This window comes from Ciconia boyciana, chromosome 10, assembly GCF_034638445.1.
Source record: "Ciconia boyciana chromosome 10, ASM3463844v1, whole genome shotgun sequence".
NCBI classification, from domain to species: domain Eukaryota; kingdom Metazoa; phylum Chordata; class Aves; order Ciconiiformes; family Ciconiidae; genus Ciconia; species Ciconia boyciana.
This window is the reverse complement of record NC_132943.1, coordinates 2,485,143-2,504,780: the sequence shown is the minus strand read 5'-3', so window position 1 is coordinate 2,504,780 and position 19,638 is coordinate 2,485,143. Positions and strand designations below refer to the sequence as shown.

Genomic DNA, 19,638 nt, shown 5'->3' with positions numbered 1-19,638 from the left:
TCAGGTAATGTTACTACGAGGTTTGCTGTCATCTCACCTGGGTGCATATAAAAAATGCCAGCAAGAACTGCAGGAGTGTTTTGTGCAAAGCATAGCTTGAGCCACGTTACCTGAAAACTCTTTGCATTTATATCTTTTTGCCCAAAGGAGTTTCCTCACTCAAACAAAAGATCTTGAATGAGCAGCTTTGCCTCTAAGATTTCTAAATAGGCTCATCAGCATAAGAGAGAGCTGTGATGACCTCAGAGACAATTAAATGTAGCAAAATGTTTAACAACAGTGGCTTCTCTGAACTGTCCTATTAATCTCAAGTCAGGACTGAATTCCATATCAGTCATGTCTGAACTGGGTCAGAGTGAGTCAAAATTAGTCCTAAGCTGCTCTAATTAAAAGAGAAATAGAGAACAAAATTATGACATAATGGTCATTTAACTGGAATGTGGTAGGAGTAGAAACAATCTGGATAGAAATGCATTACTACAGTAATTTTTCCTTATATGTGCAATTTTCATCATTTTTTCATATTGCAGTCATATGGAGATGCCACCCAAGTTTTCTTACAAAGACCTGTAGGATATAAGAAAGCATCCAACACAGCAAAAACAGGAAAAGAGATAACACACGCTAGTTGCATTAGATTGCTTTGCTTCAGGAAGTGTTAAGAGTTCATTTTTCATTTGCAGTGCAACCAGGGTGGTGAGTCTGAAGACTGTTAGAAGGATCGACTTTGTTATTGAGGAGGAGAGTGACATCACTCAGACTACTACTGTTTCATTGGGAAGGAAAATAAGGTACTGCTTAACTGCTTTAAGTAAAGGAGGTTAAAATCTCACAGCTGGAACAATTTAATGACAATTAAGTTAGACTGAGTGAAAAAATTAAAATACAAGGATACTGACAGGGTTTTAGTGATTTGATTAAGAAAGGGTTGTTTCAAAGTTCAACAAAGAACTGAAAGAAAAATTTAATATGGAGGAGTTAAAGGGATTTGATTTGCATTTGAAATGGTAGTTTTTGTTTTATTTAGCAATACCGAGCTAATGTTCTCTTGATTGCGTTTGACTCTCTCCATCTCTGGAGTAACCGGTGTTGGGGTGCCAGTCCCTAAGCCCTCTTTGTATAACACCTGTGAGGTACAAGAGAGTTTGCACAAAAAAAGCACTCAACACAGGCAAAATCATGAAATCTGACTATTTTGTGAGTTACGTTTAGCGTTAGGATCACTTTTTAATTAATTTCACACTTGTTCTAGAGGCAGATATTAAGGAAGGGGCTGACGGTTGATTATTCTGTAAATACATAACTACAGATACTAGAAGATAAAGTATTAAGATAAAGCAAACATGGAGAGAAACACCACGTTAATGTCAGAGCTTACTTCCAGTTTTGGTTCTTAAAAGAAATGCATGTAAAGTTGTAAATCACCAAAAAAAGTTAAAGCACAAATAAGTGGAATATAAATGAGTTAAAAATATTGCCAGGGAAAAGACAGGAGCAGGGTGAGATTCTGAACCCATTGAAGAAAAACAGATTATATGTTAGGATGTTATACAAAAAAAAGTTGTTATAATTTTTTTTTAAATACCGAGCTAATGTGTTCTTGATTGCGTTTGACTCTCTCTATTTCTGGAGTGACAGGTGTTGGGATACCTGTCCCTAGGTCCTCTTTGTACAACACCTGCAGAACACAAGCACCCAGCAAGGTGAGAAGATCATATTCCTTCACAACTACAGTACATTTGGACAGATAATTTACCTGGCTTATAGGTAAATATAATCTGGGATTACATGTAAATATGTGCACAATTTATTTTACTCAGTGTGCATCTTTTTAACTACAGTCATCAGCTCAGCAAAGTACTTAATGTCTGTGTTGAGGTGCTTGAACACATTAAATCAATGGAATACTTCATCACAGTAGGGCACAAATTTAAATATTCTGCTGACCTGGCATGAAAGGTAGGTATGTTCTGCTTTTCATCTTAGTTTAGGAAATGGAATAGTATTATTCTTCAGGCAGTCAACATTTCTGGAAGGTTTTCTTATGGCTGTTAACAGCCAAACCTCTTATAGACATGTTTAATAGGAAAATACTTAGTTGTGGGCTCCATTTCATTTTGACCTCTGTGACTATTTGTTCAGAACACCACTATTTTACTTTGTTTTAAGTCTCCAGTAAGAAAAACAATTGTTTTTTAGCTCTCATATTATTAGATTTAACTTAACCTGTAATTGTTTGATTTACAAAATTGCATTTTTCATGAAAGGAGTTGCATAGGAGATGCCTGGGTTGGTTTAAAACCTAGTCATGTAGAAATACATTACAAATGCACTAATGGTTCTTCTTGCATCTCATAAAATACTTGCAACAAAAAGAGCTAACAAAACCAAAATTCACTGCTTGATGTCATTGAAACAATGAAAAAATACCAAAATAAAGCACTCGCAGCAAGGGAAAACAAATTATGGAAAAGAAAAAATGAAGAATCATTTGAAAAAACAACTCGATTGTGCAAAAATGAGCTGTAAAAAACATTAGTATCATAAACAGCTCAAAAGGGAAACAGTACTTATAAAATCAGGAATGAAAAATTGTAAGATACTCATATCGGTGTCACTGCTCCTCAGCATTGTATAGCAAACATCTGAGGTACCAATAATCACAAGATCATATCCTGCCTCAGTTCTTTATGCAGAGATCAAAGTAAAGCGGTAGTGGCTCCAAATCCAGAGAGCATGTTGTGGTTATTAAAATCTGTACTTAACCAGATATGGGAAAAGCCAGGTACTGTTTCCACTTATAATTGTCACTAGGCTTTATGACTACAAAAAAGGCTCCAATTATTTTTTTCCACAAAGTTCTCTCTAGCTGATCCATTTTTTTTCAGACCAATTGTAAGACATCATCTGGGTATTTTTTGTTTCTACTTCTGTGTTTAGAAAAGATCACAGAAGTAACACAGGGAAGCGGCTGACTGTAACGATCACTGCAAAATTCAGATATTTGAACTTCCTGCTGCTGAATATAGGGATCTAAGAGATCTGTTCTCTTTTCAGCAAAAAATACCCACAAACACTACCAAAGTCTGGAGCTTGAGCTCTGCATGAGTATACAGGTAAGTAGAAAATATTGGCCATTACCGAACTGATGTGCTTCTGTGTCTCCTTGACGCGCTTCACTTCTGGGAGATCAGGAATCGGAGTTCCTTTTCCAATACTCTCCTTGTACTTAATCTACAAAGATGCAGACATCAGAAAAAAGTAAAAGGTCTTGCATTAAAGCACAGCTGACGCAAGTATGTGTAAGAAGTTACATGAATAAAGAAGCATAGGTCCTTTACAAACTCATTCAAATCTCAGGTACTAAATGTATTCTGCTAGAAGGAAATCATCAAGGAACCTTCTGTTAGACTTATCTGATAGCTAACTAACTCTGCCACTCTTCTACAAAGCAGTTTAACAATAACTCAGCTCAGGGTAAAAAAGCAGTCTTGTTTGAGTGAGAATTTTTCAATTGAAGCTTAAAATTTGGGTATCTAACATCTCCCAGGAGCTTAATTTCAGCAAGAACAACCCCCCTGATTTATAACAACTGAACCACTTCAAGGTTTCCTACCCTGAGTTCCAAAAAATTGTGATATTAAAAATCTAAAATAATTTCTAAAAATCTTAGCCTCATGTGAAATAGGCACCAAGATTCATACATGGATACATAAAGAGCATTATCCTGATCTTGGGGAGACTGAAAATTTAAAAGATCTCATTGGCTTTAACATGAGCAGAGAGCTGCTGTTAAAATATTCCCATCATCTTTACAAGCAATCTGTTAAGAAGGTAACTTCAGCTGCTGCTGAGATGTCACTGTGAATGTAAAAGGGTTTTCTGTAAAAGGGTTTTCTAAAAACAAGTGTAAATACCTTTGAACCTGATACCATTTGGTCTTTCTACCAATGAAAGAAGAATTTTTGATTTGTAAGAATCTATCATATTCAACAAAGGTGGGAGTCATCATACAACATTTTAACAATTACAGTGCTATCTGCATTTCTACTTTAGCATAACAAAAAAAAAAAAAAAAGAATAGCATTTCACAAAACATCCTATGCATGAAACGAATTGGCTGAAATGTTAGTATCTGTTAGACTAAAAAGATGTCAGCATTCAAAAAAGCATGAAAAGGATTTACAAGTTTCGAAAGAAAAAGTAATACATACAATTATTCCAATTTTAGAGTGTTACAATTTTTTATATTATACAAAAGCTTTACGAGACATGCTTTAGTAAGGCTTTTGACACTGTTTGCCCTGGCATCCTCATAGACAAGCTAACAAAGTATGGGTTAGGTAAGTGCACAGTGATGTGGACTGAAAACGGGCTAAACGGCCAGGCCCAGAGCATTTGGATCAGTGGCACAAAGGCCAGTTGGAGGCAAGCCAGCAGTGGGGAACCCCAGGGGTCAATACTGTTTAACATCCTCACTAGTGACCTGGATGCTGGGACAGAGTGTGCCCTCAGCACATTTGCACATGACACAAAACTGGGAGGACTGGCTGATACACCCAAGGGTTGTGCTCCCACCCAGAGGGACCTCGACAGGCTGGAGAAATGGGCTGAGAGGTATCTCCTGAAGGTCAACAGGGAGAAATGCAAAGTCCTGCACCTGGGGAGGAATAACCCCAGGCACCAGTACATGCTGGGGGTTAACTGTCTGGGAAGCAGCTTTGCAGAGAAGGACCCTGGGGACCTGGTGGACAACAAGCTGACCATGAACCAGCAATGCACCCTCATGACAAAGAATTCCAACAACATCCTCGTCTGCATTAAGAAGGGCATTGCCAGCAGGTCAAGGGAGGTGATCCTTCCCCTCTACTCAGCACTGCAGAGACCACATCTGGAGTTCTGTGTCCAGTTCTGGGCTTGCCAGTACAAGAAAGATATGGACTTACTGGAGCAAGTCCAGTGCAGAGCCACAAAGATGAGTAAGAGACAGGAGCATCTTTGATATGAGAAGAGGCTTAGAGAGCTGGGACTCTTCAGCCTGGAGGCTCAGGGGAACTTATCAGTGTGTATAAACACCCAGTGAGAAGGAATGAAGAGGAGGGAGTTACTCTTCTCAGTAGTGCTCAGTGACAGGACAAGCGGTAATGGCCACGAATTAAAAAACCAGAAAATGCAATCTGAACACAAGAAAACTCTTTTTTACTGTGAGGGTGGTCAGACACTGGAACAGGCTGCCCAGAGAGGTTGCAGAGTCTCCGTCCTTCAAGATATTCAAAACTGGACTGGACACGGTCCTAGGCAACCTGCTCTAGCCAATCCTGCTTGAGCAACGGGGTTGGAGTAGATGATCTCAAAAGGACCCTTCCAACCTAAACGATTCTTTGATTCTGTGCTAAATAAACTGTGTTTGGGATGAGATTAAAAATAATGGCAAGAGCTTTCATGTTTTAGAAATGGATTGTAAATAACAAATTGAATGTTAGTCATTAGAAAGATTACTGTTCAAGCAATAAGAACAGGCAAAAACTTTTGGAAAGTAACCCTTAGCTGGATTGTTGCCAAGCCACTGTTAGCAACATTTAAAGAAATAAGAGGGGGAAAAAAATATTATTTCAAGTTGAATTAGCATTGGTAGAGTATTAAAAATCAATTCTTTTGTACCGAGCTAATTGCATCCTGGGTTCGTTTAACTCTCTGCATCTCTGGTGTCTTTTCAATAGTAGTTCCAGTTCCAATATCTTCTTTATATAAAATCTTAACATTTAGAATGAAGACAACAAGGTTAAGCATACAAAACACAACATTCTTTCTTCTAGAGAGTGAATACAGGCTCATGACACTGATTTGTACACAACAGTGCAGGCTGAAAGACAACTCGGAGGATTATCTCTAGTCTCTGCCTTATTGCCTATGTCCTACTACAAGTGCCATTTGTGCAAAAAAGGGGCTGATCATTTATATTTGTAGTAATGCATTTTAAGTAGAATGTCAAAACATTTGTAGGCTAATTTTAGGATTGAAGACTAGTATTTTTTCTAATTTGTTCCTTTTGTTCTAATTTGTTTTACCATGTTTTACACACGTCTTCCACTTACTAGGCTAATGGTGCTAGTGGCAAAATGATACAGAAGACTTTAGGCACTTCATGGTAACACATGAAATGTGAAACCAATCAGGCAGGCAGTTTCACTCTTCACTGAAAGAAGACAGTTGCAACACAACAAGAATACCCTACTTACATGGTAACAGGACAAAAGAAAGGTGGATGCTAGTAATACCAATTTAAGTACAGGATTGATTGTTTAACTATATCACAGCTATGTATATGTGAGAGTGCAATCACGGCACTCCACAAAACACAGTAGATAAAAGGGGTAGCAAAACCCAGCTAAATCTATGTAGAATAAAATTAGTTTTGTTTGAAAAAGTTCTTATACACATGCTTAAAAGCAGATCAAGAACATAAGTACCTGTAAGGTAAGAGCCAAAAATAGACATTTTATTAACGATATTAAACTGTATTTTTTGGAGGGAGAACTGAAAACAGAAAATAACTATACCGAGCTGAAATTCTTCTGGTTTTCTTTCACACGCAGCATTTCTGGTGTGTCTTGTACAACAGTAACTTTTCCTTTACTGTTCTGTAGGTCCCACTGATACTGAAGCTGTTGAAAAAGTTAAAGTAAAATGTCAAATGTTGACTCTATGCCATAAAAATTTACTCACAGAGTTTTCTTTGAAGACAAGAAAAAAAAATATTTTCAAGTACACCTTATAAGGAGGTCATTTTAACACCACCGTTAGTGATATAAAGATGTACCACAGATACAAGTATTCTCATTTAAATTAGCAATAGGAGATCCTTAACTAGATTCACTGAAAAATCTTGAAAGGTGACAGATTGTATCTAAAACAATTAAGTCTCGGCAATGAAAGTTAATGATTTCAAGTCCGATTGTGGCGTTCTGTTACTGACCATACAGTCTTGCAGGTAGTCTCACTGATGACAACAGACAACTTCTGTAAGTATAATTCTCTATTACTTGCAAAGGAATTGTCAAAGCACTGCAGCACAAAGTTTTTTTCAAGAAAATTACAGAATCATCTTGGTTCCCTGTGTAATGCAAACTGGGCTGCTGCATACATAGCGGACCCTCTAACTGAAGATCCCTGAGAATATGAAGGCAGCCTAGCTGGGATTAGAGTGTGATATTGGGACCTTATTAAATGAAAAAAGCCTGAACATTTTTTATTAGTTGACAGTAACAGTAATTATTATTTATATACATACTGTGCTAAAGTTCTTTTGATTCTCACGGACTCTCTGCATTTCTGGCGTGTCTGCTACAGGCACATAGTATGGCATGGTCCTTTCTGCATCTTCCTTATACTTTTTCTGACAGAAAATACAAAATATATTCCATTAATACAAAAGCAATAAAAAACAATCATCTGGCATTACTTATTGTTGCATATTTCCCATCTTTATGGAAATGTGAGTACTTCTGTGTGTGATATAAATTCAGATTATGCCTCTGTGTAAGATTTATTTTAAACATTAGGTTATTATGGAGTAGGAAAATTAAGCTGAATCTACTTTGTACAAAATTAGTTTTGGTATTGCAAAAGCAATAGAAGTTATTGTTTCATTTTATACAGTATTAAAATAAATTAATTTCAATATTGAAATGGAATTTCAGAGTAAGAGATGCCACATCACAGCTCTAGAGAAATTTGTTTTTCTGGTTTATCTCCCGAATGTTGTGACAGGTCGTTATTTAGGTGCTCCAAATTAGTATCCACTCGAGGTTCCCACATGAACAACAATTAAATTGCTTCACTCAAGATACCTGGCTCGAAAGGTTCTTGACCTGCTGGGCATGAATAATGTCTGGAGTATCGACAACACTGGTGTAGTTGGCTTTCTCCATTTCTGCCAATTGTTTGTATTTGATCTGTTGGGGAAAGCTCACATTTAGGTGCCTTAATCATATCTTGACAACAAATTTCATTTGGTTTAATCAGAAAAAACTTAAAAATGTTAATAAATTTTCCTTTAAAGAAGATATCAGATGTGATACATGAGGTATTCACACAGACCTGGCTGGCAATGTCAGTGGCATTCTTTGCTCTCACAAAATCTGGTGTCTCCAAAGCCAGTTCTGTCAGACCTTTTCCTCTGATTTCTAATTCCAAGGCTTTTTTGTACTCTTTCTGCAGATGAAGACAGCAAATAGATACTTTGTCAACGTGAATGCAATACCTTTAGCAACTTCAGATAGTTTCATGACCACACCACAAAATAGGAATACTACTAATATAAACTCACAATTAAACACACAAATGATGTCATGAAAGTGTGTACTTTATGACTTAAATCTTGAGAACAAACAGCCCTTCTCCAGCAGTAAATGGAGCATGCTAGAGGCCAGATGTATTAAGGCCACTCTTCCTTCTCACACCAGTAATCTCAAAGTGTAAGTTCCTTTAGGTGATCAGTGATTGTTGCAAAACAGTAACTTGTACAGTAGAGAAGCAACAGAGAGCGAGCAGTTATATGAAACACATGTGGTAGTAAAGAGTGGTCACAGATGTTTCACACTGAGCATGTCCAAAAAATGCAAGGTGTCAGGATTCTCTGTGACATTTTGGGCCCTTTGGAATCAACGCCCTCCCTAAAAACTCAGTGCTGCAGCAGCCACTCTTCCCAAAGAGACCTTCCACTAAAGTCTAAAAGATTATTTTGTATAGATTGGTATAATTCATATCTCTCTGTGCCAACTCTGCTGAACTTAGCTGAATATGTCTGTAATATTCTGGTAATAAAATATAGGCTCTTTGAATAAATCAAAAACTCTGCACTGCTAAGTACAAAATGCCGTTGTCAGTAAGGATGCTTATCTTAAGAGTATTTTTTTAGGAAGCAAAATCATAAGTAACACTAAAAAGATACTTTTTTCAGCTTTCAGCCTGCTGATGTTAAGGCTCTTAAAATATGAGCTAATCTTATCCTATGAAAACAACCACTACGAAATATTTATTATATAGGTCCACCATGGAAATAAAGGTTTGCATCCTGACTGTCTGCTGGCCACCTCTCTCCATCAAAGTGGGGAAGACTGCCTCGGCCGTCACTCCTGCAGCTGCCAACTGGGCATCAGTCCTGGGCAGGGGGAACTGTTCATGAGCATGGCTGGTGTTTCCGACTCACCCATCAAGCATAAAGCATTCAAAAAGAGCTCTTTGCTGCACAGCCCACCTCCCAAAGCAGAAGTATGCCAGTCTGGTTCCCTCATTGTAGTCCCTTTCTGATATCTCACTTGGCTTCTTGTTTCCTCAGCCTTGGTCCTTAGTTCCTAATCCTTGGTAACTGCTCCTGACCCAAGATGCCTAGTTTACAAAACTGACACCTCTGATTCCTATGCTTAGCTTTGCTGCATCGCAGTGCTGGTTTAGTCTATCCCTTGACTGATCTGAATATTGATCACAGCACCTGTTTCCCACCTATATCCCTGACAGTAACTGCAAAGCCAGAAAAGAGCTCACTTAAAAGTTCAGGCTCCCAGTTTTATCCTTAGTCACCCCTACGCATTCTTTTTTTTCTCTCTACTCAAGAGTTTCTAGGAAATGACAAAGTTCATACTAGTGTTATACAGCCATAAGCATTTGTCAGTTGGAAGCTGTTACATCCATTCAGGTATTTTCCAAATAGCTTTTGACATACCTCGTTCAGGATTTGAGTTGCATTCTTTGCTCTTAACATGTCTGGAGTCTCCTCTAAAGCTGTTAGTCCTTTACCTTTGACACTTTCCTCCAGATCCTTCCTGTACTCTTTCTGCAGAAGAACAAAAACAAAAACTGCAAAGCCAGACTAAAGAGAGTTCTACACTCCGCGACTTTGTTGCAAAAATTAAAAAAAAAAAGAAAAAAGAAAAAAATTCCAAAAGCTCCAAAAGAAAAAAGAATTTTTTAAAACAACAAAGAATATTGTATAGGGTTATATAAGAACTAATGCAACAGAATAGAGTCTAGTAATTATTGTTCAAGACAAATTGCAAAGGCACACACATATACACCCCACTATGGAACAGACAGGCTGATGAACGTCAGAAAGGGACACAGTAAATATGAATACAGTTAACAAACAATGAAATAAATGTCCACGACAAATTAGATCACAACACAAAATACAGGTAAACATGCTTCATGTGAATGGTTAGGAAAAACAAAGCGGTGAATAAGAAATGCTGCTGAGAATACGTAGTGGAATTATTTAACTTGACAGAGAAAATAAGCACAGAATAACTGCTACCTCGCTTGCTATTTTGGTTGCATATTTGACATGTAATAAGGATGGTGTAATCTCCAAGCCAGTAAGGTTTCTGCCCTTAATGGACTCTTCAAAGTCCTTCTTATATTCTTTCTAATGAAAGTAAGAAGAAAAAAAAGCAACATAGCAAATATTTATTACATTATTTTTAATTACGTGAAAAACTACTGGGAGGATGGAGCAGTGGTTTGGTATTAATGTCATAATGACAATCTGCTACAGTCAATGCCGTGGGCACCTAAAGCAATAAATCCTGCTTCTACTAAAGCCCATGAACAGCTCATTACTTTCAACGGAAACATGACCTGACCCTGCCTTTTTGTTTTTTTTTTCCCCCTACTTATTTGTATATGCAGAGAAAACATTCAATGGAGTCACTCAAACATAATGACTAATGGCCTTATACAACTGTTTTTCAGCATGTATAAGCCTTCATCTGTGACAGAACAAGATTATACTTGAAACAAACAGAAAAGAACTGCTTGAGGAAATAGAACGACAGGTCAGTGAAGAACACTATGACAGTAGAGACAGACAGGAAATAAATGGGTTTCTCAAAAATAGAGTTCTGAGGTGAAAAGAATAACCAGGTACTTTCTGTGGACTATGATAACCGACCCACAGACTATACTTATGTTGCAAAAGTTTAAGCGAAATGTAATTCATACTACGTTTCTTCTAAAGACTCGAAGACTTGCCTAAGCTTCATTTATTGATAGCTTCCTGATGAAAAATTACAGATAATACACACTTCATCATGACACAGGAAAGCTTCATGGATTTTAAATGTAGTATTTCATAACCTATATAAAGAAATGTAATATAGCTGTAACTTTTCAGTCTATCAGCATGCGCAAGATGCAAGTATAATTGCCTGCCTAAATCACTGTGAAAGTTTAACTATAAAAAATAAATTTAAAAAGTTTTTTAGTCTATCAGAATTCGTTTTAACCGTACCTCACTCTGCATGAGCTGAGACTCCTTTGCAGTAAGGTATGTTGGAGTTTCAAAGTCCAACATAGGTTTTCCTTTTTCCTTCTCATACTTTTCTCTGTATTTCACCTGAGAAGAAAACAAAAAAAAGTTACCCTCCGAAATAATCAAAGAACCAATTCATGGACTAGTATGTGCCTACTTTGGTCAACCGATCTGTGGTAAAAAATGAATGTCTAATACTGTTTACCTTCCTGAAATCCATATTATTGACCATAAAATGTAAAATCAAAGGTCAGGCTTGCAGCAAAATGCGTGTGGCCTAAAATTCTACTGATTTATTTCCTCTTGCAGGGAGTAAGCAGTGTCAGCTCAGATTTCAAGAACTTACTGATCACAAGAAGGAAGACAGGTAGCTGTAAAAATCTAACTTGAAGGCACTCAGACTGCTTATGACCTTGGCTGAGTTCAGCCAGTTACATGTTAATGGATTGCTGGAGTGTTAGCGGCAGGGCTTGAAATGATGCAGTTTAGTGACTTGCTAACTAATTCTGTGCATCAGCGTCCAGGAAGTAAAATGTCCACAAGGATGAAGATATTCTTGCTTCAAGTTATAGTATCCAGCCTTTAGGGCACCAATTTTCAGACTGCTGCATGAGGTAATGCTATGTCTTTGGCTGAGACAGATCCTGATCTCAAACTGGAGCAGCAAGTAGTGACTTAAACTTTAACTACAAACTGATTAACAACCATTTTCTTATAGTCCTTTGCTATGTAACCTTTTTGCTCTTCCATGCCATGCAGCACAATAACTATGGCCCTTTGTGTTCTAGTAGTATTTTTTCTCTTGCTTTACAGCCAATAAATACCTGGAATAGAAACTGGAATAGAGAGGATTAGAGACCAAATCAGAGTATGAATTTCTCTGGAATGAGTCACCATTTGCTGTATTCCAGAGGGAAAAAGTGTCAGACACATTTAATAGCAGGAGTAGGTGTTGTTTTGGTTAAAGCAATTTTGGATGCAGAAAAAGAATGGCAGAGCTCTCTTTTGTATCGCTTGAGGCTAGAATGGATAAAGCAGTTGAAAATATACTGTCAGCAACAACCCTACTTCTTTCAATTTCCAGTTTCTGATTACCGGGTCCTTTTTTCTATAGATGAAATCCCTCTGATAAATGTATCAGAGTGTGTAAAAAGATCCACATACAACAGACATAAGTAACTTTGAGATCTACTCTAGAATGAAGAAATCATATAGATATTTTATATGTGTTCTAAACCTGCAAATGTGCACATATTTCTCATTGACTTGTTTACTCAGGTGTGCAGTGTTTATAAAGCAGATAGGCACGGAGATTGTTATATGCTGGAGAATTTACTAGGATGACTTCAGTGAGGGAGACTGGTACTCAGTGAGTGGGGTTAATGAGAAACACATGACCAACTTACGTGGCTCTGTAGTTCTGATGCCTCCCTTAGATGAACCTGCTCAAGATTATCTGGCACCACATGGTAGTGACCCTTACTCTTCTCATATTGCTTCTTGTACTGGTACTGAAGGGAAGGTGTCAAAAATCATCTCAATAAAAAAAAAATCCCTCAGCAAATTTACTTCTTAGGTCCAATCAAAGCCACACTTCAATGGAACATCACAGAGAAATTAGAAATACAAAAAGCAAAATGAAAACAAGAAGTTTAACTCCCAGTATCAGATATCACTTCTAAAGATGTGGGCGAACAGTTATCTTTTTTTGACCATTTTGATTGCAACAAAGATTTTTTCAAAACCAGGATTAAAAAAAAGAAAAAGAAAAAGAAAAAAGAAAACACAGTGGATACATGAAAAGGCTGTACCAGGCAATAATGACTTTTGTCTTTTCTCAGTAAAATTATCAAGTATTTTGTTAGGCATAATTCTGTACATCTACAACAGAGGGATGTTAAACATAAACATGAAATGAAAAAAACAGACAAAAATAAAAATTTTAAATATAGTAAGCAGTAAAGAAAAAAGTTAAAAAAGAAGAAAATAGTATTTGTTAGTGTGATGCAATCAGTTAAAATGTAATAAAGAATCAATCCACTAAAAATTATTAGAGGATTTAAAATATTAGCAGTTCTACAGCTAATAAAGATTTCACTTCCCAGGGGACAAATGTGGCAAGGTTGCTAGTTAACTAGGAAATAATCATTAGAAAGTAGAGGAAGAGATCACTACCAGGTGATGTTCCATGACCAATAACAGAGGGAGTAATTGTTACAGAAATAGTTAGCAGAGATCAATTCAGAATGGAATCAATAGTAATGGAAAAATCAAATGGATCTGGGATTAGTTAATGAGCTTACAGCACTGGCGAGCTGGCTTGTACTCAGGACGTGGTTCATGATCAGCGATTCAGACATGTCTGTGACAGGCTTATGAAGTTTCTTTAAATCCGCCTTGTATTTCACCTGCAGGTAAGAAAGGACAAACAACATCAGAAAAGGAGACTGCTAATAAAACCTGTGATATTGAATGTATTAATAACATAAAGGTCTTTGTTAAAGAAATTTGAAACTTTTAATTTCCCTAAAGGAAAAGCATAAGTACACATACCTCACTAGCCATGTTGTGAGCATCTTTCATGGTCTTGTAGATTTTAGCCTCCTTTAAATCATACTTTGGTTTTTTACCCATCTCTTTGGAAAAATTCTCCTTGTATTTCACCTAAATTAAAAAACAACCAAGTATTACAACTGTTCTTGACAACTCACTTGTTTGGCTGCAGAAGGCAAAGAGACCCTACTTCAGCGCTGATGGTAAGCAGAAGAATGAAAATGTGGTAACTTGAAGGCATCCACTGGAATAAAGGCTATTTTAAAGATGACCTGACATAGAAAGAAAATCTACATCTGTATTCACAAAATACCACTTGCAATTTTTCTTTCAGTGCACAGGTTACATCTCCTCAGTGTAAAAACAGCAAGAGAAGTATGTTGACAAAATACAGCTAAATTCTGGCCCTCAGAGATGAAGAATTTTTCACTTGATGGGAACTGTGCATAGATAAAAGATACCCTATTTCACAAAGAGACGAAAACTGACGCAGGTATAAAGAGTATTTAAAAGAATTTTTTACGTACTTCTTGGAGAAATATGAGCTTTAAAAACTACCTCAAGACATATGAGCACTGAAGATGGCAATATATCAAATACTTTTATATCTACTGTTATACACATATTGTGTTCTGTATAAATCAGAGATGAAGAAGGATGTTAATGATCACAAACAGAATAGTGATACAATTAATTACTAGGAATTACATTATGCAATCTAGGCTTAGTAACACTTCCAAACCACATTAGCGTCAGCAAGGTAAACCATAGCGATGTAAGCCATAATTTTCCAGCAGACCCAGGCTGAAGGTACAGAAATGTTGATAGGAATGAGAGTTTTGCTAATGACTTAAATGAGGGCAAGTCCTTCATCCATCATGACTTGTCCCATCCCACTGCTGCAGGTGCAGCTAAAGGCTAATTCCTCACTATTTCTTGTAAACCTACAAAAGGGATGGTTCCATTAGGAATATTTTGGTTTTATTACTTTTTTTGCTATCAGAGGTGCATAAAATTGTTTCAGAAGAGTTACTAAAGAGTGCAAGAAGAACTCGAAGTATTAAAGATTAAGTTCTGGCTTATCTAAATGGATCCCATAGTTAGTATGCATGCTCATCACCATTAGAGTAACCATAAGTAGAAAAATTCTGAGGATTTGTCATGTCTTCCTGTAGTAGTATTCTGCCTGGTCTGGAAACAAGTGAGGCAACATTTCTTCCTGTTTACCAATCCATATTTCCTTGGAGACACGTTATACTAAATAAGCCAGCAACCCCCATCCCTGGTCTAAAGAACAAGAACTGAACAACTGTCATTAGTCTTTCTGAAAGAATTTGATCTTGTTCAGGACCAAGATAATACTTATAAAAAGCATGCAGAAAATATAAGACTGTGGCTGATGAGGAAAAAGGATTAATGGTTCTTCAGAAAAAAACCTGATCTCCCAAGCAATAGTTATGTGAAAATTGAAATGAAAGAAATAAAATACTGAAGAACTGGTAACTAAGTTAAGGAACAGCTGACTCATGCTAGAGGTTTTTTTATGACAGTTACAGAAATGTAAACAGATAATTTTGTATTAGTAAAGAAAGATGATTGGATGCAGAATTAAAACACATTCCACAATCACATTTTACACTTTGAATTCACTGTCATATTCTTGTTCATACAGCACCATATGGTTCATGCTGGATATCACTGTTGCTCTTTTGCTTTGCAAAATATGTCAACATTCAGATAAAACACACAGTGAAAAAGGCAAATTCACAAATTAGTTGCTGTAAAAAACCAAAGCATATTAACATTTTTGACATAAAAGGAATCAGTATTCATTCTGACCTCACAAAAATTAAAATCAAGCAGAAGTATACTAGAATCTGTTAAGTTTTTCAAGCTATGCAACATATAATCCAGATCAGACCATCATGCCAAAGAGTTCACTTTTTTTAAGCCCAGAAGAAATGTTACTGGAAGATCTATGCAAAATTAAAAGCAAGCATGCCAGACAGGCAGATGAAATCCAACTAAAAAAAAGCAAGTGGATAAACAAACTGGACATCGTGCTTTACAAAGAAGAAGTTTATGAGAACAAATGTCGACGAGAACAAAAAAGTTAAAGATTATGCCAATTATTCTTTGCTCCCTTACTGCCTCTACAATAGTTAATTTTCTTTCAGGACCAAAATAATCTCATCAAAGCATGTTTATAAGACTAAGAGGAGAACTGTCTAGCACTGGAGCAAAAGATGGAAAAGGAGGATCTCATCACTGTACAGCAATAAACATAATTTCTTCTTTTTCTTGTAGTTCAATTGTTCAGTTTAAGAATCCTCGGTTCTATTGAAAAGATTCTTGTTTTTCCTGACAAACACAGTGACTCCTGACAAACACATTCAAACATGCGACAGTTACGTGCAGCAGTCACAGCTAGACATGGAAAAACCATAATCCCCCTTTTGTTCATTTGGAAATACATGTGCAAAACTGAAATGGCACACATCTGTCTGCTGCCCCTTCAAAAACTGCTATATAGCCAAAGGTTTCTATTTTCCAAAGGTTTTGAGATGGCAAGAAATATAAGAAACTATGTGCCCTCAAATCACTACAGGGTTACACTTCTCAGAGGCTCTGGAGCCGATTCAGTCATACACAATGCTTCTGTTATGCCATTTCAGCACAACGTAAACAGAATAGTTTAAAGGAAGTTTAAATAGAAGTTTGAATAGTTAAAATTAAGTTCTAGTGTGAATGTTATGCATACGGTATGACTGTTCACTGAAAATTACCAGCACCATTGTTCGGGTTTGTCATACACACATATTTCCATTTTTTGCACAGTTTCAGGAAAACCAGCTCAAGCTTCTATGTCTGTTTTTCGGGTTTTTTTGGGTGAAAAAGGTGAGTTTTCACATTGCATGAGTGTATTGGAAACTTCCATTAAAAACACTGGAAGTTCCAAAACTATTATGAAGGGCATAATAACGTTTCAAGCTTCATGTGGTGTTTCTGAAACAGACAAATTCCCCACCCACAGAATTCCCATGCACTGTCTTTCCAGAGGAAAAAAAGAAGGTCACATCTAATTGAGCAGTCTCACAAGTTTTGCTACATTCAACACCTTAGACACAAAAAGATCCAGTGCAACTGGTGCATCATAAACCCTTTAAGAGCTTGGAATTGTAAGATAATATGCAAGCAAGAGACAGATGCATAAAAATGGCATTCCCAGATGTGTCACTTAAAATTATCTTACATGACTACTTAGCATATTAGCTTTCTTAAAGGTTCTCATCCATGGGGTATCATAAGATGCAGCTCCATGCCCTCTCATATGTCGTTTGAGGTATTCTGCCTATAATGCGTAGCAAGAAAGCAAGATCAGAAATGCAAACAATTACAGGATTAAAGCATGAAGTGGTGAGAAAGAACCAAGTCGAACTGAGGTCCTGGTGGAAAAAATTGTCACAGAAAATAGCAAGCATGTGCTTCAGACTGATTGGAGCACATGACCATTGTATAAAAGTAAGCAAGCTTCTATTAATATAACATATTAACTTCAAAACAGAAGATTCTTTTAAAGGCACAAAGTAGAAAGAAAGTGGCTGAAAGAAACTAAATGTCCATCTCAGAAAGGAGGGATAATAAGAGTTAGGTAAAAGGCTGCTTCTTTTAAAGCCAAGACCCAGAAAAGCTAAAAAAAGAGAACATGGCTAACACTTCAGCCTTAGTATTTAGAAGATCTTGTCATGGCATCATTTTAAGGAGATCATTTTAAGGAAATGACATTTAGTAAGTCAGTAGAAAAGTTTATTTAACAAATAAATACCTTGCATTGGGGTTTAATTTTTACTTTAACATGTTCCCTTTAACGTATTCCCTTACCCCCTAATCTAGAAATAATTTCAGTTATAATATTAGTATTACTCCATAAGTTAATATCATGTGTCCTTTCTCCCATTGCTTCAAAGTTTCACTGACTTTTTATTCTTACCTGGCTAGTTAGCTTGGACACCTCCTTTGCCAGTTCAATATCTGGACGTCCCAGCATGGTTACACCAATGCCAGCTTCTCCACGCTTTTTATATTCAATCTAACAAAGAAAAAAAAAGTATAGTTTAGTAGTGATGACATTCCTTTTTAATTATTTTACTGACACTGTTTTTAATAGTAAAATTACTGCTAAAGAATTATACAGAAGACTTAAAAAACACTTACATCACTAATTAACTTGGCAGCCTGAGTTGCTTTCTTAATATCTGGTCGATCTGCTATAGGTGTATAGTGGAGCTTTGACTTGGCATCTTTCTTGTATTCAATCTAATCCGTGAAGACAGAGAGAGTAAAGAAAATTACTGAGGTTTGTTCATGAGGAATATACCTAATAAGGACACAGCAGTGTTGCTGAGAAAGTGCGTGGGGTTTTTTTTTAAATAATTTCACAAGGAATGGATTTGGGAATCTGTTTTTGCAAGTTGTCTACAAATGCAGAAATAAGCATGTGCAATTCTGTCTGTATTTGAAGGAATGAAAAAAATTATTACATGTGATTTGCACTGATTACTTTAAATCCTACCATGTGATTAAGTAGAAATACGATTTTCAGAGAAATCCTTTATTTCAGCGCAATTTTACATTTGTAAATATTTGCACCTTTACCTTTCAGAATCACACCTGAATATGGAGGCTAGGAGGAAATCCAGAAGTATGAGAACTTTTGTTTTTGCCAGCTGACTTTTTGATTGAATTTGCTTACACAAGCTACTTAATTCATGAAAAGACAAGACAAACTTACCGTACTCTGTTTTTTAGCAACTTCCATGGCATGTTTCACTTCGGGAGGCTCCAGCATGACAGAATAATTAGACCTGCCTTTCTCCTTCACAAACTTCTTTTTATAGTTTGTCTGTTAAGAGCAAAAAGAGCCATGTGTGATTTTTTTAATTTCACATGGAGGTAAATGCTACTGAAACTTGGAAATAAGCTCGCTGAAACTGTTAAGACAGATAAAATGCAGTCTCCTCAGTCTCAAAATGTATGGTCCCCAGCTTGTTTGTCATAATTTGCACCTTAGATTACAAAAGCTTGCTATTTGGAGATAATGATTTATGTTTAAACTATGTTCTGTGAAAAATAAAATCTGAATTAAGGGCACCCGTTAGCACTCCAGCCCATCACATTTTTCCAGAGTATTTCAACAGATTCCCAATAAAATGTGTTCAGCTCTTTGTTAAAGTCTCATTCTGGTAGGAATTAATCTTTTCTGACTCCTTGGGCATTTTACAATGAGACTTTAAATGTGTTGCATGTATACTAAAATTTGCAACAGTCTAATCAATTATAGGCAGCAGGCAATAATCTCACCATAAATTGTTATCACACTAGTTACTTACCTCACTGACATTCTTGGTCACCTCTTTCACATGAGCAGTGTCTCGTGTCTCTGGCAGGGTTGTATAAGACCCATGCGGAAGCTGCTTCTTGCTATGTTCTTTGTATTTGTTCTGAAAGCACAGAATAAAAATAGGTAAAAAACAGCAATGCAAGCCCCGCCCCTCCCCCCATAGTAAAAGGATGTACTTAAAAGGAACAAATAACTCTCCGATGTTTTACCTCAGATACAAGAGAGCTGACATTCTTAGCCAGGAGGATCTGAGGTGTATCTGGAACAACATGGTACGTTCCTCGAGCTTTGTTGTGCTTCTCTTTGTATTTTATCTAGCAGGAAGAAAAGATACCATTTTAAGCAATGTGTATCTTGTCTTGTGGCAATTTTAAAA

At 36.6% G+C, this 19,638-nt stretch overlaps 1 protein-coding gene across 1 annotated transcript in view; it reads right to left on the bottom strand.

The window, feature by feature from the left end:
• Window positions 1–19,638, bottom strand: part of NEB (nebulin) — a 131,676-nt gene that overhangs the window by 11,721 nt on the left and 100,317 nt on the right. Inside the window, 20 exon segments of the mRNA XM_072873954.1 lie at window positions 1,034–1,126; window positions 1,586–1,678; window positions 3,142–3,234; window positions 5,662–5,754; window positions 6,561–6,665; window positions 7,292–7,396; window positions 7,851–7,955; window positions 8,101–8,214; window positions 9,725–9,835; window positions 10,313–10,423; window positions 11,288–11,392; window positions 12,715–12,819; window positions 13,612–13,716; window positions 13,862–13,972; window positions 17,115–17,213; window positions 17,853–17,951; window positions 18,077–18,178; window positions 18,654–18,764; window positions 19,252–19,362; window positions 19,472–19,576. Coding sequence (XP_072730055.1) covers window positions 1,034–1,126; window positions 1,586–1,678; window positions 3,142–3,234; window positions 5,662–5,754; window positions 6,561–6,665; window positions 7,292–7,396; window positions 7,851–7,955; window positions 8,101–8,214; window positions 9,725–9,835; window positions 10,313–10,423; window positions 11,288–11,392; window positions 12,715–12,819; window positions 13,612–13,716; window positions 13,862–13,972; window positions 17,115–17,213; window positions 17,853–17,951; window positions 18,077–18,178; window positions 18,654–18,764; window positions 19,252–19,362; window positions 19,472–19,576 — 2,076 coding nt within the window.